A 22140-nucleotide genomic window follows, 5' to 3' on the forward strand; every position below is an offset into this window, starting at 1 on the left:
AAGCAACAACAACAAAAAAACAAATGAATTATACTTCATCAAAATTAAAATCAAGGCAGGCCATGGAAATTAAGGAAGGGAAGGAGGGAGAAAGAAGGAAAGGAAGAAAATAGGAATGAAAACCAACATAAAATACAGAAAAGAATAATCTTCAGTTGAGTTCAAATCTTTCAGCATTTTATTAACCTTTCCTCATTTCGAACCATCTGCAGAAACCCCGTTCTCCAGACTGTTTTTCCCCTTAAAGCAAGTTTTAAGAAGGCTTTAAAAAAAAGAAAAGAAAAGAAAAGAAAGGAGCAGGGACAGTGGAGCATCAACAAATTAAATCAGCAATAATTACAGAAACGTATACGTTGTAACACTACTCCCCTTCTTCCAACATATGACTGATGAGCCAACGATAAAGTGAGAATCCATCTAGTAGGAAAAAGCAGCTGTTAGCCCACCGGTAAGTACCAGACCCCGACGCAGCAAATTCTGAGGCCATGTGGCCCAAGTGGCCAGCAGCAGCCATGGAAAGGCAAGGTTAAGATCTCACAAGGTCTCCTTCACTTCAGACCTAACTTTGCTTAATTGGTCACCTGCTGGGACAGAGAGGAGGCTTTGGCAATAGTGACTGAAACCTGTCTCCACATCAGCCCTGCCAACAATCAAGACCCGAGGCCCCGGCTGCCATGTAGGATTTTCTGTCGGACTAACAAGAAAAGGCAGAATCCTCCCCCCACCTCGCCAGTTTGCCTTCCAGACCCTTACTAGCAAGGATGTAAACACGTTAAATACTTAAACTAAGAACGATAGAAAGGAGAGAACGGGGGACGGTGCCAAAGGCCTGGGAACTTCCTCCCCTCCTGCCAGTGACGTTTCCTTCCCCTCTGATGCGGACCCTCGCCCCGGGGTGGCACCGGAGGCGACCGCAGACCCCCGCCCAAGCTGGGACTGCACCTCATCAGCACCTCGCCCGAGCGCACCCCCAGCCCCGGTGGTTGTCCTCGTGGGCTCTGTGCGGAGGGCCTGGGAGCCGCAAAACTTTTCTGGCGAGCTCAGACGCCCAGAGGCAGGGGGAGAAGGAGCCGCAGCCTCCAGCCCCAGCCCCGCCACCCGCCAGCTGCCCTGCGCAGGCCCCGGGGATGCCGCGGAACCTGAGCGGCGCGCCTCCCCGACCGCCGGCCGCGACCCCGCTCACCTGGCGCGCCCCGGCTGTCCCCGCGCTGTTGGTCTCCACGCGCGCCGCGTCCACCGCTGGCAGCCCTTTCTGGGTCCTTGGCGGGTATTTTCCGTCTGGCCCCACATCACTTCCCGTAAAGGAGAGCGAAGTGGGGGCGGGACCTCCTCCCTACCCTCCACCCCCCCGCTTCCTCCTGTCACCTCCGGGAGCACCCCGCCCCGCTGGGTGAGGGCGCTTTGCCGGCGCCTCCTCGCACGCCGCTCCCGGTCCCGCCGCACCTGCCGGGGGTCCGCTTGTGAGCCTCGCTAGGGCCCCTCTCGTCTCACTGGGCTCCAATCAGACCCCACTGCCCTTTCTGGTAGGTGCGAAACTTAGGGGGTTATTTTCGTTTTGAGACACGGCTGACATTCACAACTGCTCCACGACCGGTCCGCTGTAGGGGGTTTGCTGACTTGCTCAGTGTTTTCCAGGACATCTGATCCGTGTCTGCATCCTAGTAGCCAGAGGTGTTGAGCAGCTGCAAAGTCTGCCCTCCCCCCCCCCCCCGGGGTCCCTGAAGCCAGGAGGCTGCTACTCGCGGTGCCCCCAGGTCCGAACCCCGGGGGCCGTATCCGAGCCTGGCGTCCGGCTCTGCCAAAGTCCAGCCCGCCCCGCCAGCTCCTCCCTCGGGTCGGCCTGGGCCTGGCTGTCCCGGGACTACAGAAAGCTCTGGGATTCATGTAAATGACAGGGGTGGTGGGGACAGTGAAATTCCTGCAGGAAAAAAAAGATAAATATATTTCTGGGGGGAAATGACAGTCGGAGTCTCTGCTAGTACGTCTAGTTACGATTATAAAATCACCCTAAGTTAAATTTCACAGTGTTAGAGCAATTCACTTTAAATAAAAAACAAAACAGGAAAAACGATACCCTACGTGGAAGAATAAGGAAAATCTGCGAGCCTTTGCTGCCCCCCAGCGACTTCCTCCTCTCAGCGCTGACGGGTACGTGTGGGGCCGTCGGGCAACCGGCTGTGAAGCAGGTTCAGGACGCCGCGTTCCCCCTCAGAGGTAGCCACATTCCTCCTCCAGTGGCCTGGGGTATGAACAGCAGCCTTTGGGCTTGCCCTCGTGGGCTTTCAGGCTAATCACCTCTGAACAAAATAATTCCACTAATAAGCACAGCAAAATGATTGGAAGCCATAATCCAGCTTCTCTTACCAGCTGTTCCATCTCACGGGTGTGTCAAGCTTCACCACAAATATCATCTGTCCCAGACCCACCTCTCTAACCCATTATCCCTCCAACCTGTAGCCACTCACAGTTTGCATTACGGTACAGTTAGCTTCCTGGGTATGTGTTCAATTTACAAGGTCACATATAAGGGTGCACCATATGAAAATGGCAGATATTGAATATACATGCAAGCTAATATACCCAGACAAATATTTACCAGTTTACCAGGCAGGAAATCAGAAAGCAGACAGCGGTTCTGTGGCCATTTCATTCATCACCCACTTCATTCATTCAGTGAGTAGGGAGATGCCGTGGTGAACACCTTCAGTTAGTCCCGGCCCTCAGAGAGCCTGAAGCACCAAGGGTTCACTCCAGGGCACAGATAAGATCCCTGACAAGAGAAGCTAAACAGTGTTATTGGAATAGAAATAAGCAAGTTCTATTCCAAATAAAGACTTCCCAGAGAAAATGACGCATAAATTAAGAAGAATGAATAAAGCAGGAGGTTGTGGGAGAAGAGAATTCTAGGAAGAAAGCAGAAGAAAGACCTGGAGGCAAAAGAGAGCATGAGATACGAGAGCAACTGAAAGAAGTTCAGAAAAGATGAAAACCTGAGGAGAAGGAAAGAACCAGATAAGAAACTGGAGAAATAGGAGAGGCTGGACTATGAAGAATCCTGGAATGATTACAATGATAATGTTAACATTTATTGACCATTTACTACATATCAGCCAATATGCTAAGAACTTTGCATATATCACCTCATTTACTTCTCACAATTGCCCTATGAAATAAGTACCATTCTTGTCCCCATATTACAACTAAGGAAACTGAGCCTTAAAGCAATTAAGCAACATAGCCAAGATCATGGAGCTAATAAGTGTCAGGATTAGAATTTAGAACCCATTTTCTTAATGGCTATAAGGCTAAGACTGGGTTTGAGAAGACATTTTGCATGCTGAAATCCAAGTGAGAGAGAACAGTGGTGTGGCTTACGGCAGTGACCATAAGGATGAAGATGGAGAGGTTTGAGGTATCTAGGAGAGTGACTCGCGGCAGCTTGGTTTTAAGTGGTAAAGGAGAGGGAGGAATCCGCAGACGTCCAGGTTTCTGGTTTGGGCCACATGAAACCACTGAGCAAAAGGAAGAAAGCCCTGTTGCAACAGGGAGGGATGATGAAATAGGCTGTAATGAACAAGTTTAGGACATGTCAACGTTGACACACCAGCCCCAGCAGCACATCCAAGTGAGCAGTTTGGTGTGCAGTTGAACAGGTTGATCTGAAGCACAGAAGACATATACTGGAGCTATTCCCCAAAGGTGATTCAAAGATCGAGAGTCAAGAAAGTGTACTGAGAGAGCAAGAGGGGTCTTATTAGTACAGACCCTAGAGGATCACTGGGCTGAAGGAGTCTGAGAAAATAATGCCCAGAGAGATAGGTAAACAAGGAGGAAAAATTATTACAGGAACTAGGTAGATTGAATACATCTTGTGCACCAATCCAAAATCCTCTCTACCCTTCTTACTCCAGTCATGAAATTGGGTGGAGTATATCTCTTGCTTCCCACCCTGAGGCTGTTGCTTGAAACATGCAGTCTAACATTTACTAATAGAGTTGAAATTGGAGGTATCAGTTTTAATATATAGAAATAGAATTAAATATAGATATGCATGCATTTTCCAGTACTATCTTCTACAAGGTCCTAGAAGCAATTATAGCAGTAGTTGTCAACACATTTAGGACCCAGATCTTGATTTCTAGTGCCCTTTTCCAGTTTTGAAAGCTGTCACGTCCTTCAGGTGCTGGCAGATTTTGTTATGGTGAATAGGCCCTTTTCCTGGCTTGTAGGCAGCCACCTTCTTGCTGTATCCTCACGAGGCAGAGAGATTATCCCTTGCCTTTATAAAGACACTAATCCCACTCATGAGGGCTGCACCCTCATGACCTAATTACCTCCCAAAGATCTCTCACCGCCAAATACCATTCCATGGGATTAAGGCTTCAATTTATGGATGAAGGTGGGGAGGGAGTACATTCAACCCTTACCAAGTCCTTGTAGAAAGAACCAACTGAAGCCTCTGAATCTTCTTTCCTAAGAAAGTAAATCAGAAGGAAGTCATACAAAGAATTGCAGATATTAATACCACCTTCAAAGACTTGATGGATATAGTGTGTGGGTTGGGGCAGGCTTAGGGGGTGGTCTGTATTCCCATTCAATTTACCTTTCTCGGTCTCACAAAAATTAGATGGAAGTAGTTCTGGAGATGGATGGTAATGATGGTTATGCAACAATGAGAAAGTACTTACTACAACTGAATTGTACACAAAAAATGGTAAAAATAGTCAATTTTATGTTATGTGTAGTTTACTACACACACACAAGATGAATCATGGCAGAAAACAATGGGCTATCTGAAGTACAGCTGCTGTTCTGGATGCTTTATTAAAATATTCATGTACAATGTTCAGTTTTAAAGTGTATAATTTACTGACATTAATACAATCACAAGGTTGTCATTGATTACCACTATCTAGTTCTAAAAAGAGACCCTATATCCATTTGCAGTCACTCCCCATCCCTCCTCACCCCGTCCCTGGAAGCTCTTTATCTACTTTGTCTCCATGAATTTGCCTGTTCTGCACACATTTGTCATATAAATGGAATCATTTATATGTAGCCTTTAATGCTCAGCTTCTTCCATATTTTCAAAGTTTATTCATGCTTTAGCATGTATCAGTATTTCATTCCTTCTTATGGCTGAGTAATATTCCATTGTGTGGCTATACTGCAATTTAGCCACTCATCAGCTGATAGATATTTTGGTTATTTCCACTTTTTGTGGACATATTTTCACTTTTCTGGGGTATATGCCTGGAAGTGTAATTGCTGGGTCATATGTTAACAGTTTAACTTTTTGAGGAACTGCCAAACTATTCCACAGCAGCTCCACTGTTTTATATTCCTACAAGGAGCATACAAGCGTTCCAGTTTCTCTACATCTTGCCAACATGTTATTTTCCATCCTTTTGATTGTAGCCATCCCAATATGTGAGGTGGTATCTCTTTGTTGCTTTGATTTGAATGCCTGCAGTATCTTTATTGGGAAAAAAAATCAACTCATGCTTTGACACTTGGTATGCAACTACTACAATTGATCCAGTATCCTTCTCAAAACAAAGATCAAAAGCAGTTTAGTTTAACTTCATGTTAGATAACATTTTTCCTTGGATAAAGTTATTATTTCTAGGATAATGTTGTCCTGCTCATTGTCATGTGACTTGACTGTGAATCCTGTGGGAGAAACCTTTGTCCCTGCCCTTAATGTTGGGCTTGACAATGTAACATACTCTAAAAGAATATGAGAAGATGTGACATTTGCCACAATTAAACAGAAGGTTAAAATTCCATGTTTCCTCTCAGTTTTTCCCTCAATTATATAATCTGTCATAACCCAGATAGGCCTGCTTCTTGAGTCTGGATTCCCACAAGAACCACAGAATAGACCCCAGACTACCTGTAGCCAATCTAAGCCAAGCCTGTCACACAGTAAATCTTGGTATATAAATTAAAATTTATTTATATATGTATTTATGCACATAGGAGAAAACAAGTGTGAAAGTTCACACTAAACTGTTGAAGGTGATGATTAAAGCAATATATAATTTCTCACTTTTCACTTTGTTCATGAACATATACTATTTCTCTAATTTTTTGATTAAAAAAAAATTACCCATGCTGGTCTCCATTCAACATAGATAGATTAGGTTATAATGAATTTACTTTTCAAGGAATATATCAATAATAAAAATAACTTGATTTAAATATAGCATTTTGCATGTATGTGATTATAGTTATAGTTAATGAAAATACAAGCTTAAGACAATTAGAGTAGCAAATAATTATCAATTCCTAGCAACTGCAAAAACCCTTTAACTATATGAATAACAGCTTTATAATAAATCCACTCTTCCCTTACCATCATTATTAATGCAAATTTGCTTAGTGGGCTAAACAAAGATCTGTGTCTTGTTTGCTCCTCTAAATAATACCATCTAATTCTCTAAAACTGCAATTTGATCTGAACCACCCCAATTCTCAATTTCCCCTCCATTCTGCCTGGGATGAGAAAGGGGTGGGGTTGGAGGGCTGGTGACATATATTAAACTAGGCTAATTGTAGGTTACTTGAGGGGCATTCTGCCTGAGGTGGTCAATTTGGTTCACTTCATCCGCAAACTAGTGTAAACACCATTCCCAGCTATTTTATAAACACAGTCTAGACTATCATTCCATGACACTGTATATGCTGCAGTCCCAGAAAAATAAACTGCAACTAGGAAACAAAACACTCCTTAAGACATTCATCTTTGCTAAGAAATGACTAATCTAAATCTAAGTAACTAATCTTTGTAATTTTTTTTGCTAAAAAAAAGGAAATTACTAATCTGTCCTAGTGAAGATATAAAATGGCAAAAGTACAGTAAACAATAAAACTGACATGCTAGTTTTAAAATGATTTATTTACATATAAAATACATTTGAAAAGTTTTTACTAGATTATTTGTAGTTAGTGTACAATTTCAGTGGAACTTTAAGCAATTACAGTTCAACTCTACATAGTATTAACTTTTCTTCTCTTCTGATTCTTGTGCCAATTTCAACTTTTCTTTTAATTCCTTCTGATCTTTGGAAAACTGTTCAAATATTGGTTGATAAATGTATATTCCTCCAGCAATTCCAAGAATGCTAGCAAAAAGCAGCTGCGGAAGAGTCAATCTTCCAAACATTTTTCAACAAGTGCTGCACTGTACAAATGTGGTTTTGAAAAAACTATGCTCCACATCCGGGAAACCTCTTCAGATCTGTGTACAGAGAAAATGGGAAGCAAAGCAGTAACTTAGGGCAGTATTCTTTAAAAAGATTTCATGTCACTTTGTTCCTGAGTGAACGGTATTTTTTTATCATAATGTGTAAATATCGCTTATTAACTAAAATAAGATACAAATATATAATGAGTATGGTGAAAAAGGGTTAAGGGATGGTGTAATACAAAGCTAAATCCTATTATAGAATGTTCTCAACGATTTTAAATGCATAATTTAAAAAAACAGTAAGGGGGGGGAGGGGCATTTCTTCAGAGCTACTAAAAGAAACAGTTCCCCAAGAAGCTGAACATGATTGCCAATCTGATCTGGAAGTAGGCAAAAGAGATTTACTTTTCATTATTAGCTCTTCTTGACTATTTCATGTTTGGTTTTATTTTTTATTTTTAGCAATATGTATGATTAAAAACAGTTTTTTAAAAAAACATTGTTTTTTTAAACAGGCTAAATGACTTTGATTTCCCTTTGATACTTTGGTAGGTACAAGCAGCTATCGAATATATCATCTACCACCCATTTTTGACAAAAATATAACAGAAATTTGGCTGGTTTTACTTTCAACAGAAAAGGAGTTACAACTCTTCTTTTCGGTAAGTTACAGTCCGTGCCAACACCTTAGTCTCTGTAGGAAGTAGGCAGTCAGTTGTTTATGAATGAGCAAGCAGAGTGAAGGATTTACATGTTTTCGTTATTATAATATTTTACCGCCTCCGATACCAGTCCCCGAGGTCACAAACAGCATTAGTGGCAGAACTGATCCTAGAGACACTAGTTCTTAGCATCGCTAAAATGTAATCTAAACCAATCCGGGAAAGAAAAGCCCGTTTTCTCCTCAACTCTAAGGTTAACTAGATAATTGACAACTTTACTAAACATGGGTTGTTTCAACTTCTTTTAAACACTTCTTCTAAGTGTTTTTTTTTTAAAAAAAGGATCTATTTGCAAGTCCTTGGAAAATAATTAACCCAAGAGGAAATGGGACGGTTCTCCTTCTGCCACTAAGTGACAGTGACCAAGTCATTAAACTTTTTGGAGACAATTATCCACATCTGTACCATAGGATAAACCATCCCTCCCTCCCTACCTCGTTCAACAGTTACTGTGCGGTCACCCAAAAAGGGAAACGTGTGTAAACACTCACGTTTACAATTACACTTGTCATCACTATCACCGCCGCTCGGACACCTGCGGCCGCTCGGCTCCGTCCCGTCGGGGCAGAGGTGAGCTCCGGCGCCTCCAGCCGAGTTTCCGGGTCCCGGAGGCGGAGACCACGAAGCCAAAGGCGGGCGGCAACCCCGCGAAGATACCGCAGAGAAGCGCGGGCGAGCCCGCGGCCAGGCAGCGGGAGCGGACGACAGCACTCCGCGCAGGGCCCGCCGGGACGGGCGTGAGCCAGCGGCGCCTTCCCGACCACCTCAGCGTCTGCGTGCGACGGCGGACCGCAGCGGCCAAACTTCGTGAGCGGAAGAGCAGCGTGTGCGACTTCAACCTCCTTCTTTCGGTCTCGGACTGGGGCGGCCGGGGGTCCCCAGCGGACCTCGAAGCAAAAGCAGATGGAGCGAGAGGGAAGCGGCGGCAGACTCTTTTTTCGCGGTCTTCAGAACCGCTCGCACGAGAAGATGAAGCTGCGAAAGAGAAAGTCGGCTTTGTACCTGAGGCCCGCGAGGAGCACCGGGCGCCGCGGTGGTGAGTGGGGGAGGGGGGACCGCAGCCGAACCGAGAGGAGCAGTCCGCAGACTCTGAGCTCGGGCTCCATCTGCTGGGCGGGCTGCCTAGAAATCGCCCTGCACTCCAGAGGGGATTCTCACCCTTGCGGCTCTCAGGGTGCTTTTTTCCATGTTATTTTAGGCCGTTCTCCCCGCGGCCGTGTGAAACCGGCTTGACGTGGCCACCCCCAGTTTAGAGAGGGGACACCCAGGCGCGGACTTATTCAGGGCGTCCTGGCTGCAGAGGGGCTGCCGTGGGACCAAGTCTGACTGCCACCCCGCTTATTTCCCCCTGCCCGCTCTGCCTTCTCTTTGGTCCTGATGTGATGTTGACAGGAGAAAAGCACTCCATCAAGTGGGATTTTGATCTGTTGGAGAGGGTATTTAATATAAAGATGGGCTCCTCACTCATTCATTAAATATTGCTCACCTTTTATGTGCCAACACAGAGTAAGCGGTAGGAAAGAATGCCTGGATCCCCTCTGGATACCTGAAAACACGAAGGAGAATCGTTTTTGCTAAATGAAGAGGGAGGATTGTAACGCGGGAAAGGAGAGGCGAGAGAGCGCTCCCGCTTCCATGCCCTAAGGCACTGCTTGTTAGAATTTGGATCTGGTCTGGGCAAAGGACAGTAAGGAGGGTAAATTACCAAACTTGTCACATTTAGTTGAATTTCAAAGTGTTCAAGATTAGTTGTTCAAGGGCCCATTCTGAGTACTGCTTCTTGAAAATAAAGAAACAGAGGCAGTGAACAGTGCATTAGATAAGATGAATTTAACAGTTCTCTACAGAACATTCTACCCAAAAGCAGCAGGATACACATTTTTCTCCAGTGCACATGGAACTCTCCAGAATAGATCACATACTAGCCACAAAAAGAGCCTCAGTAAGTTTAAAAAGATTGAAATTATATCAAGCAACTTCTCAGGCCACAATGGTATGAAATCATAAATAAATCACATGAAGGAAACAAAAGTCCCCACAAACACATGGAGGCTAAATAGCATGTTTCTAAATAACCAATGCATCAATGAACATATTAAAACAGAAATCAAGCAATACATGGAAACAAATGAAAACAAAAATTCAACAGTCAAAAATTTGTGGTATGTCACAAAGACAGTTCTAAGGACGTACACAGCAATACAGGCCTACCTCAAGAAACAAGAACAACTCCAAATAAGCAGTCTAAATTCACAACTGAGTAATGTTTCTTCTGCCACAGTAAAGTGTGTGTGCTTTTTCTGGGGGTGGGGGCGGATAACAAGGCTTCTTACAGCAAATAGTTTATTCTGGAGGTTTCTTTAAATGTTTCTGAAAGATACACAGTCAAATGGAGCATATATGTTGTGTTAAACGTACCCGTTGTCTGAGGAACATTTAATCCTGGAGAACGAGGAAGAGTGGCGAGAACCCAGAATGATGGCAAAGGCTCAGTGGACCAGAGGCAAGCTGCAAACTCAAACCCTCAGGAGGCTGGAAAAGCAAGGCTAAACAAAGCCAAAGCAGCCTATATTTCAGTACCAGCCAGTTGCTGATTGATCTCTGTGTTGCCAGACCTTTGTTTTGAAATGTTTCAATACATATTTTAATATAAAATCTGATTTTTAAATGTTGGCAACTAAATTCACATTTTAAAAAAAATACTCCATTCAGCTGACAGGCTGCCCATTTGTGGTTAAGAGCAGGGCTTTGGAGTCAGCAGACAGACCTGGTTTTGAATCCTGCTTAGTCATTTATGCCCTTTTTGACTTTGGCCAAGGTAATTTACCTTCACGTCTGTTTCCTCACATGTAAAATGGAGCTAATAATACTTACCCCTTAGCGGAGGCAAGTTTTGAGGATTAAATGAGATAATGCATTTGAAAGAATGATCTCAGTGCTCTGCATATAGTGAGCATCAATAAGGGCTATTTAAAAATGTGCGAAGCACCATTTTATATGTCACTGTTTGGCACATATACAGAGTTGTTCCTGAGTTAGTAATTTCTAAGCTCATTTCTTTCATTAGATACACATATAATAGGAAACTTAATTAGCCTAGGGTCTTAGTTAACCCAATAATTTATTCAGTATTTATCTTGATATTCTTTTTATATAATTAAGGTGCAAGAAACATTGTTTAAATAAAAGGAGTGATAATCACCCACAGGTGACTCTGGCCCTCATATAGCTTTCGTCCTAAGTCTGCTTTGAGGGTACTGTGGAGAGGCCAGAGTTAACCACTGTGCCTTAGCAGACCAAGGGGCAAAAAAGAGTAGCAGATTTCAGTTTTCCACGTGTAACTTGCCTGACTTTTGTGCCACAATTACCTATTTTGTTTTGTTTTTCAGCTCTTCTCGGTGAAAACATTTATCTGGTGTTGTTTACCATAACATTACGAATATCTAACTGCTTTTTAGTCCAGACAAGTTTTGTTCCAGATGAATACTGGCAGTCTCTTGAAGTTGCGCATCACATGGTTTTCAAATATCCTTTGGAGTTTCTTTTCCAGACTAAATTTTACTAAAATTTCATTTTAGTAATTGTGTCAGTTTTTATTACAGATTATACATTTTTCCTTTATTTTTTTCTAAATATTTTTAACTTATCAAAGCATGCCATGCATTATTTTATGCTAGTATTTCATTATCTTTTCTTTGAGGTTAATGTTCTTGTCTTTAACTAGCATATATTCCCACAGTGTTCAATACTATAGAGAATATAGATGAAGTAGAAAACACATTCTTTCCTTGAAGAAGTTGAGAGTTTAGTTCACCAGTTGCATTTTTAATTCAAATATCCAGTATGAAATGCAGTCTTTTTAAGCTTCCTTGTTTAGTTTTATACATGGAAGTGAGAACAGGTTTTGTTTCAGTGCTATTCAACATTAGTCCTTAATATTACTAATTATGGTTCTTTGACCTGGGAATGGACAGAAAGATTGAGGGGTTATACTTACCCCTTAATCTTTGCAAGTATTTACAAGATTCTGCATCTTTTGGGGAAAGATAGTGTTCAATTGCTGGTAAGTTTAAATAAAAGTAATCAAAATAGTTAAAAGTAGCTAGTCCATCCTTAAAGGCTAATGTATATTAACTAAATGATATTACTGGTAGCACAAGTTTTGTTTTAAAAGACTACTCTTACCAAACTGTGGCCGTATCTAGGAAGCCCATAGTTCCAAAAGCACACTGTGATGTCTAACTCTTTAATATGTGCTAAAACACAAGACTGAGCATGGAGGTGTCCTGCTTTGAGGAGTCCTGTTAAGATAAGCAGATTTTTCAGAATGGCTACACTATATGTTATTTGAAGTTCAAAAATATTCTTCTTTCATAAAAGAATGACTTGAGAGCAGTGTTACATCTTGTTTTTTTTAATTTTTGAGCAGAAGACCATACTATATGAGTTTGTGAAGACTAAATACATATAAATCCACTCAGGATTTAGTGTTGAAGTTAAAACTTAGAGAAAATTGATTTGACAAAAATTTAATGATATATACAGTCATTGCGCTCTGTGTCTAGTAATGAGACGTCAACAGTAAGGTCGTAATTCCTAGATCATGAATTTCTGGGGTCAGTTGCCTGGAGAGGGTGCAAAGGAAGAACTAACAGTGCAAAAGTTTCTCTGACCTCATTGTCAAGATCCTTTAAGCTATCATCAGGTTGAACTCAGAAGTTTGGGCCTTCCCCATTTTCTGTTAGGGAAAATTCCAAAAGCAGTCCAAGTACTGAGGGTATTTTGAAGCCTGGGAAGACATTGAGTTTCTAAGGTATTTTTTTAGGCAGGATTGTGCCTTCCCCTTTACAATATTTGATAACATTATTGAGAAACAAAGATCAGGCCTATGAACCTGATGCTTCATGTAGTAATATCATGGAAGACCTGTCTACTGCCCTTAACCTGTAGCTGACCCACTTGGCCATTTTGTCATTTAAAGGAAACCTTCTCTGGTCCCCATTCCTGCCCCACCCAACTACCCTCCAAAATACTTCTATCCTACCTGGAACTTGTTTCTACCAGGATGAGAAACACTGAAGATGCTATCAGTAGCCATTCATACTCTCATATTGATTAAACACAAGATTATGTAATTTTTAAACTGGGGCCAGAGAAATGAAGTAAATAGACCAAGGTCACAGCATGTTAAAAACAGAGCTAAAACTAATCCTAGGTCTACGTGTTCACAGCCTAGTGCTCTTTCCAAATACCTTCTCCCTAAACTTGTGTGTTAACAGAAGGATGGCTTAGAGCTGTACTGTCTAATAAGGTAGCTACAGCTACACATGGCTATTGAATACTTGAAATGTAGCTAATCCAAACTGAGAAATAAAATATATACTGATGTTAAAGACCTAATACAAAATAAGCATGTAAAATGTTCTGTAATTTTTTATACTGATGAAATGTTGAAATGATAGTATTTTAGATATATTGGGTTAAACTAAATGAAATTAATTTTAAGTGGGTTTTTTTTTTTTTTTACTTTTTAATTTGGCTACTATGAAAATTAAAATTACATATGTGGCTCATGTTCTTTTTCTACTGGACAGCACTGGCATAGAACATGAGAGAAAAAAGAGGGATAAAAAGGGAAACCTGAATGGGGTACCACAGTGGGGGCTTTCAGTAGTCAGAAGACTGCACAAGGGCCTTTGGCTTCCGCAGCTTAAGGGAAAAATCTGGAGCTTAAAGAATGGGAGTATAGAATGGTAAACTGCCAACACTGGCTTTGTATTCGAGGTTTACCCATGGCATGTCCCTTCTTCTCTTTACCTCGTTCCACTACTTTTTATATTGCAGAAGCCATGTGCAACTATTATTTAATTTTTGTCAGGTCCTTATAACCTGGAAAATTAAGGCATTCTTAAAAGTTTGGAGAGACAACTAATAATAACTGGGAATTTACAATTCCACTTCTTTTTGTGTTGAGCTAAAATTTACCTTTTAAATTCAAGATTTCTCCATTAAGTGTTCTTCAAACATTTTTATTTATTCCAGATAAACATCCCCAGTTCTAAACCTTATAATCAGATAATGTCCTTTAGACATCTTATAATTTATTAACATCCATCTTAAAATGTGGGTCTCTAAGCTGAATATGATATTAAAAGGTGAGGTAAGTAGTTCAGAATATATTGGGACCATTAACTCCATATATACTCTACTCTCAGTGCACAAGGATTCTTTGAGTTTTTTATTGGCTGCCTCACTCTTTTGGCTCATATTAAGTTTGTAGCCAACTTGACCTTTCAACATGAACTACTTTCAGGCTTGAGAGGTGAGAATGAAGCTAAAGATCTCTATGCAGAATAAACAGAAGCTATATACATAGTTGCCTTTTACTGTATTTTACAGTGTAAGTAGAATTATGAAGTACAGCGTACCTTTAACTCTTAAGACTTAAACATTTATTTACAGATTATTGACAAAGAAAAGGAACAAAAAGCCAAAATATTAGAAGCCACTGACAACTGAAAGTAAAGGCACTCTGTGAAATTAAAGTTTGATTGAACAAAAATACAAATTTACAAATAAGTTTTTAGAAACATCTTTTGAATAAACCAATTTATGGTCTACCAGCAAGTGTTATTTTGTTAATGATAACTATGACACATTTTTTTGACTCAAAGATAATGTATAGCATTGGAATAACTGAAATTATAATACACTTATTCTTTATTTTTACTTTTAAATTTACTTTTTAATGTCATCTGATTACCTTGTTTCTATAATTGTAGAGTACTTATGCTTTTTTTTTGATAAAGAAGAAACTCATAATACTTTATTGTCTATGTTCCAGGATGGGAAAGCAATGTAACTTAGTTTTAAGAGCACAAGCTTTGGAGTCAGAAAGTCTGGTTTGAATCCTGGTTTCTACATTAACCAGTTGTGCAGCTTTGGGAAAATTTCTTAACCTCTCTGTGCCTCAGTCTTCATTTATGAAATAGTCCCTGTCTCATGGGATTGTTAGGACTGAATGAGTGGATATACATAAAGTACTTAGTATAATACCTAGCGCATGGTACTGTAATGTTTCATTAAGTGATCTATTGTTATGCTAATAAAAATAACTGCACTTCTAAAATAGAACTTTAATGATGAAATGAGTTGCTGGCTATTAAAATTAGTAGTGTTTTAATATAGAAATTGGAGAGAGAATGAGAATGGTAAAACTACCTTGGGCATTAGCATGAAACATTAATGAAATTTTTGTAGAAAAACAGGTATTTGCAAAAGAATACAATAATATGTAGTCTGTTTTCAGAATTTCAATTGGTAGTTATCAGCTTGTTGATTTTCTTATGACAGTTTTGTGTCAACCAATAGATGTTTTTTAATATCTCCTTTTTTTTTTAATTAATGAAGATTTGGATTCCTAGACTTGCCCAAGCACTTCTGTCTGCTATAGCAGACTTGAGGCTTTATTCCTTAATGAAGCAACTGGAAAATCAGCAAGTGGCAAGATGGGTGGTAAGTTCTAAATAACTTATGTGCCAATTATTTCATTCCTATGGACATGAAGCAAGTGAAACAATATTGATTCTGAAAAGAGCTTCAGAAGATAATTCATACAATGTTATGGAGGTACTTCAATAATTAAGAACAGCAAAATGCAAGTGGTGCATACCATTCCTCTCCCTCTGATTGAGTCCTTAGGCAGTAGAAGCCACTGGTGCCCTCAAACCCTGTGAGAGGCTGAACCCTAGGAAACAGCCTTCAGGAAGCACCTTCATTCTTCAAACTTTCAGTCCTTGCCTCACTTGCCATAAAATTCAATAGTTACAGTTATAAATCCTTGTCTACCTCTCAAAAAAGCTGCTTAAAACCCTTGTTTATTATTCCTTTAGCTACCTGAGACTGAGCCTGAGAAATATTTTTTCACTGAAGTACTCTTTCACCTCTAGCTAGAATGTTTGAAACAGCTGGACTTTGTAAGAGAATGTAGTGTGGAAACCTGTCTTTTATCATTTGGCTTACTTCACTGTAAGGAGGGAGATTCTTCATCTCTCATTCAAATCTTGAATGGATTTTCCTACTTAAACCATATTCTGAAGACAATTGGATTTTGTACTCTTTTGTTACTTCCCTTGCCTCTTTCTTAAATGAAATAAGTTACATAAGCCAGCTTTGAAATCCTACCACATTTTTAATATTGCTTCTGTTGGAAAATATATTCCAAATTTCAAGTAACTAATTTACCAAAACATTACTGGAATGCAATTTATTATTATTTTATTAATAAATATTAACAATTCATTAACTGTTAACAGGACATATTTCTGCAGATAGTGTGTTGATTTGCATTAAAAAGACTGATTGGTTTAGTAGTTGAGTCCTTGCTAATTGATTCAAGGATAAAGTCAGACTCTGTGCTTACATACACTACTAAAGACTCAACCTGAAATCACAAAGGCGTAATGCCTTTGAAATCCTTCCTACAAAGCAGCAGTTCTGGGTTCTTCTAGTTGAAGAAAAGCCTTTGACTTCACAAAAATTTGGAACATTTTTTAAAGGTTTTTTTAAAAAAGAAAGTTGGTACCATGTTTTACACCCTTTTATCAACTAACAAGTTTCTTTTCAGATATTTGTTTTACACATATAATGATGCTTCTGTTTGTCTGTTCTTTCAAGAACAGGTTTATTAATTTAGCCAATTTCCAAACCAAAATTTAATGATGTCTCCTTATAGTTGTGTTTTTTCTCTCCTGTGTTATCTTTTCATCAAGAAATCAACAGTCCAAGCCAAGGTCAATTAAAAAGTTAAAATACTTGTCAATAATATAAGACAGCTTGAGGACTACTGATTGGAAGAACCTAGTTATGAATTTCAATCCTTTATAAACTCTATCATCAAAGAATCTGTGTTTATGTCTTCTGTTAGTAGAAAGTTTGATTTAAATTAAATGCAATTCCAGAAAAATGTACCTGAAAGTACAAACTTAACTTTAATATAGATCATAGACCTGTATTTGATAACTTCTTAAAAATGTTTATGATGCCTACTTTTAGCATCATTTACCTTTTGATTTGATTTTTGCAGTATTTAGATTTGCTTGCTGTTTTCTATAGAAGGTTATACCAAGATTTTCTATTTTCTACTCCATATATGTTTGCCGATAATTGTTCTTAGTTTTTCTGCCAGTTATGCTCTTGGTTCACATGGTATTGCTGCACCAGAACTCTTACGAACACCATGGAAACTGTACTCACTATGATCGCTCTTTTCTATTATCCTTTGGAAGGTTCAAAGTCTATGAATAGGTAAGGTATATTACTATTAATAATTTTATGCAAAATTCTAAGGCATGTGTTTGAAAAATCTTAAATATTAACATGCTTCAATATTCAGTGGACCTGCTAATACTCATGAAGGTTATTATTACAACCACAGAATGTCAATTGATAATTTCTTATAGCAGGAAACAAATTGGGAAATCAAACAGCGTTTGATAAAAGGACTGTTTATAAAGCTGTAGACAACATTTAGAAAAACCAGTAAGGGGTACCATTGTATCCCAGGGGTAGTAACACCACTAAGTTTCTATGACCTCTTGGTCCCAAGGATCAAGGAGAAGAAACTATTACAGGAATTGATACAGCTATAACTTTAAGAGAAGGCCCTAACTAGACACAGGCACAGCCAGCCGTTAGCCTGGGCAAGGAGAGAGCAGAGGGAATAAAATGCCCTGACTTGACTGCAATTAGCCAAAGCCAATCAGAAGCCAGAAAGCAAGTTAACCCATTGATAGAGTCCATACAGATCAGCTTCCCTGCACATTGAGCATGTAAAGAGCAGAGGAGAACACAGTGTGGTACTGGTACAAGAAAGATGCATAAACAAAAGGAATAGAATAAAGAGCCCAGAAATAAACCCACACATATACAGTCAATTAATATATGACAAAAGAGGAAAATATGCAACGGGGAAAACATAGTCTCATCAATAAAAGGTGTTGGGGAAACTGGACAGCTATATGCAAAAGAATGAAACTGGATCAGTGTTTTATGCCATACACAAAAATAAACTGGAAGTGGATTAAAGACCTAAATATTAAATCTGAAGTCTTAAAACTACGAGAAAAAACCAGGCAATAAACTCTTGAACATCAACATTAGAATTTTTTTTCTGGATATGTCTCCCCAGGCAAGGGAAACAAAAGCAAAAATAAACAAGTGGGACTATATCAAACTAAAAAGCTTTTGCACAGCCAAGGAAACCATTAACAAAATGAAAAGCCAACCTGTACAGAATAATATATTTGCATACAGTCCATCTGATAAGAGACTAATACCCAAAATTGATAAAGAGTTCATACAACTCAATACCAAAAGAGTCCCATTTAAAAACAGGCAGAGGACCTGAACAGACATTTTTCCAAAAAGAAATACAGATGTTCAACAGATACATAAAAAGATACTCACCATCATTAACCATCAGGGAAATACAAAACAAAACTTCAATGAGCTACCACCTCACACCAATAAGAAAGGCTAGTTTCAACAAGACAAGAAATAACAAGTGCTGGCTAGAATGTGGAGAGAACAAAAACCTCTGACACTGCTGGTGGGATTGCAAATTGGTGCAGCCACTAAGGGAAGCAGTTTGGAGGTTTCTAAAAAAGCAAAAACAGAAATACCATACAAGGGCTTAAAGATGGTGGTGTGAGAAGTGAGACAGAAACCTCCTCCCAAAACCACATATAACATGAAAATATAGCAAACTCAACTAATCTTGAAAAAGCAACAGGAAAGAAGGCTGCAGCAGACTGCCTACACCTGGGAAATAGAGCAGACCTCAGAAAAGGGTAAAGTACCAAAGCTATGATACAGCGGGACCCAAGCCCTTCCCCCACCCTAGCTCAGCAGTGGGAGGAAGAGAAAGCAGGGAGCAGATGGAGGCCTAGGACTGCCTAACATTCAGCCCTGGGGATCTGCTCTAGGAGCACAAACCTTTATTACATGGTTCTCTGGAGATTAGTGGGGTTGGAAAGCTAAGACAGGCAGAATACTTGGAGAGACTGAGATTCCAGCCGCTTGTAGAGAATAGGTAGTCACAACTGGCTGCTCTGGTACAAAAGAAAGGCAGGCACTCTGAGAGATTTCCTAACAGGGAGAGGGATTCTAAAGAGGTAAGTATTGTGCAGAGCTTGCTGCTCAGGGAAAAGGACAGGTGGACAAAATTGTCCCAGCACACTCAATCCAGCAGGTTGGGAATGTTCAAGAGCTTCAGATGCTCCATCTCCCCAGTTGGCAACATGGCTACAAGGCACCGCACTGCGATACACAGCTTGCCACTCCTTCCAGCCAGCACCAGTTCGGAAACCAGCAGCCCCCGTCATTGCACCAGGCTAGCCAGAGGGTGGCTCTGCCTATGGCAACTACAAGTGTATACCATACATGCTCCTCCCTGTTCACTCTGCACTGACTATGGCAGTGGAGGCAGGCACTGCATCTGGGAAGCAGGAAAGAGCTCTTTCCTCCTGACAGGCACCAGCACCGTTTACTTGCAATCCTTGCCATCACTCCAGGGGCTGAGCAACTCCAGAAAGTAGAGCTTTTGGGCACTAGAGGGTGCCACCTACAAATATGAAACGTCAAAGGAATCTGATTCAAACCAAAATCCACTAACACCAGAAAGAGGGCCAAATGAAATAAATCACCAATCTTCCTGAAAGAGATCATAAACATGCTCATGGAGGTACAGAAAAATATTCAAGAAGTCAAGGAGGAATTGAAGAATGAGATGCAAATTTTGAAAAATACAGTCGAAATGAAACATACATTGGAGGGATTTAAAAGATTAGATGAACTAGAGGAGATGGTAAATGAAATAGAAATTAGAGAAGATGAATACAAAGAAGCTGAGGCACAGAGAAAAAAGGATCTCGAGGAAGGAAATAATATTGAGATCCAAATGGAACAATATTCACATTATAGGGGTACCAGAAGAAGAAGAAGAGGAAAAAAGGGATAGAAAGTGTCTTTGAGGAAGTAATTGCTGAAAACTTTCCCAATCTGGGGAAGGAGATAGTCTCTCATGCTGTGGAGGTGCACAGATCTCCCAACACAATTACTCAGCAAATGCAAAATTAACTACCTCTGAAGTCAATCAAGGGATAGAAAAGAGTACAGAATATGATACCTAATATATAATGAATGGAGGAGCAAGAAAAAGGAGGGAGAAAAAAGAACCTTTAGATTGTGTTTGTAATAGTACTAAGTGTATTAAGTTAGACTGTTAGATAGTAAATAAGTTACCCTTGAACCTTTCGTAACCATGACTCTAAAGCCTGCAATGGCAAAAAGTACATACCTATCGATAATCACCCTAAATGTAAATGGTCTGAATGCACAAATCAAAAGAAATAGAGTCACTGAATGGATAAAAAAAAACAAGACGTGTCCATATGCTGCCTAAAAGAGATGCACTTCAAACCCAAAGACATAGACTAAAAGTGAAGGGACGGAAAAAGATACTTCATGCAACTAATAGGGAGAAAAAAGCAGGAGTTGCTGTACTTGTATCAGACAAAACAGACTTCAAAACAAAGTAAGGAGACAAAGAAGGACATTATATAATGATAAATGGGTCAGTCCAACAAGAGGATATAACCATTGTAAATATCTATGCACTAAACATAGGAGAATCTACATATGTGAAACAAATACTAACAGAAAGGGCAAAATAGAATGCAATGCATTCATTTTAGGAGACGTCAACACACCACTCACTCCAAAGAACAGATCAAACAGACAGTAAATAAATAAAGAAGACAGAGGTACTGAACAACATATTAGAACAGATGGATCTAGCAGACATCTACAATACTCCACCCTAAAGCAAAAGGATACCCATTCTTCTCAAGTGCACATAGAACATTTTCAAGAATAAATCATATACGAGGCCACAAAAAGAGCCTCAGTAAATTCAGAAGGATTGAAATTATACCAACCACCTTCTCAGACCACAAAGGTATGAAATTAAAAATAAATTATGCAAAGAAAAAAAAAGCCCCACAAACACATGGAGGATTCACAACATGCTCCTAAATAATGAATGGATCAGTGACCAAATAAAAACAGAGATAAAGCAACATGTGGAGACAAATGACAACAATAACTCAACACCACAAAATCTGTGGGACACAGCAAAGGCCATGCCAAAAGGGACGTATATTGCAATACAAGCTTACCTCAGGAAAGAACAATCCCATATGAATAGTCTAAACTCACAATTAATGAAAATTGAAAAAGAAAAAATGAGGCCCAAAGTCAGTAGAAGGAGGGAAATAATAAAGATTAAAGCAGAAATAAATAAAATCGAGAAGAATAAAACAATAGAAAGAATCAATGAACACAGGAGCTGATTCTTCAAGAAAATAAACAAAACAGATAAACTCCTAGCCGGACTTATCAAGAAAAAAAAAGAGAATCAACACACATAAACAGATATGAGAAAGGAAAACTCCTTATAGACACAACAGAAATACAAGGAATTATTAGAGAATACTATGAAACATTATATGCCAGCAAATTGGATAACCTAGAAGAAATGGACAACTTTCTAGAATAATACAACCTTTCAAGGCTGATCCAGGAAGGAACAGAAAATCTGAACAGACCAATTACCAGCAAGGAAATTGAATTGGTAATCAAAACACTACCTAAGAACAAAACCTCTGGACCAGATAGTTTCAGTGCTGAAGTTTATCATATTTAGTGAAAACCTTACACCTTTCCTCCTTAAAGTTTTTGAAAAAGTAGAAGAGGAGGGAATACTTCCAAACTCATTCTATGAAGCCAATATCAATCCAATACCAAAACCAGGCAAAGACACCACAAAAAAAATTACAGACCAATATCCCTGATGAACATAGAAGCTAAAATACTCAACAAAACATTAGCAAACAGAATTCAGAAATACATCAAAAAGATCATCCATCATGATTAAGTAGGATTTATTCCAGGGATGCAAGAATGGTACAATATTTGAAAATCCATCATCATACAGCACATCAAGAAAAAGGACAAAAATCGCATGATCATCTCCATAGATGCTGAAAAAGCATTCAACAAAATTTTATATCCCTTCACTATGAAGACTCAACAAAATGGGTATAAAGGGAAAGTACCTCAACATAATAAAGGCCATATATGAAAAACCCACAGCCAACATTCTGC

General features: G+C 39.7%; 3 protein-coding genes across 3 annotated transcripts in view; all 3 read right to left on the reverse strand.

Moving 5' to 3' along the window:
- Positions 1-1337, reverse strand: part of RAB27A (RAB27A, member RAS oncogene family) — an 86200-nt gene extending 84863 nt beyond the window's left edge. Inside the window, exon 1 of the mRNA XM_037020990.2 lies at positions 1184-1337. The gene's annotated coding sequence lies outside the window, so the exon portion shown is untranslated. The remainder of the gene's footprint in view (positions 1-1183) is intronic.
- A 5545-nt stretch (positions 1338-6882) lies between these two features.
- On the reverse strand, positions 6883-7168 carry PIGBOS1 (PIGB opposite strand 1). Its single transcript, XM_037020996.2, has one exon. It carries the CDS (start codon positions 7166-7168, stop codon positions 7004-7006), a length of 165 nt encoding a protein of 54 aa, XP_036876891.1. The 3' UTR covers positions 6883-7003.
- Positions 6883-22140, reverse strand: part of CCPG1 (cell cycle progression 1) — a 105553-nt gene continuing 90295 nt past the window's right edge. Inside the window, exons 10-12 of the mRNA XM_037020980.2 lie at positions 9401-9460; positions 8406-8889; positions 6883-7243 (exon numbers count right to left, since the gene is read on the reverse strand). Of these exons, the coding sequence (XP_036876875.2) occupies positions 8432-8889; positions 9401-9460 (518 nt within the window). The 3' untranslated portion in view covers positions 6883-7243; positions 8406-8431. The remainder of the gene's footprint in view (positions 7244-8405; positions 8890-9400; positions 9461-22140) is intronic.

This window comes from Manis javanica, chromosome 8, assembly GCF_040802235.1.
Source record: "Manis javanica isolate MJ-LG chromosome 8, MJ_LKY, whole genome shotgun sequence".
Classification (NCBI taxonomy): Eukaryota; Metazoa; Chordata; class Mammalia; order Pholidota; family Manidae; genus Manis; species Manis javanica.

Coding starts and splice junctions, on each gene's coding strand:
- PIGBOS1 (XM_037020996.2), bottom strand. CDS start 7,168: ATGTTTGGAAGATTGACTCTTCCGCAGCTGCTTTTTGCTAGCATTCTT.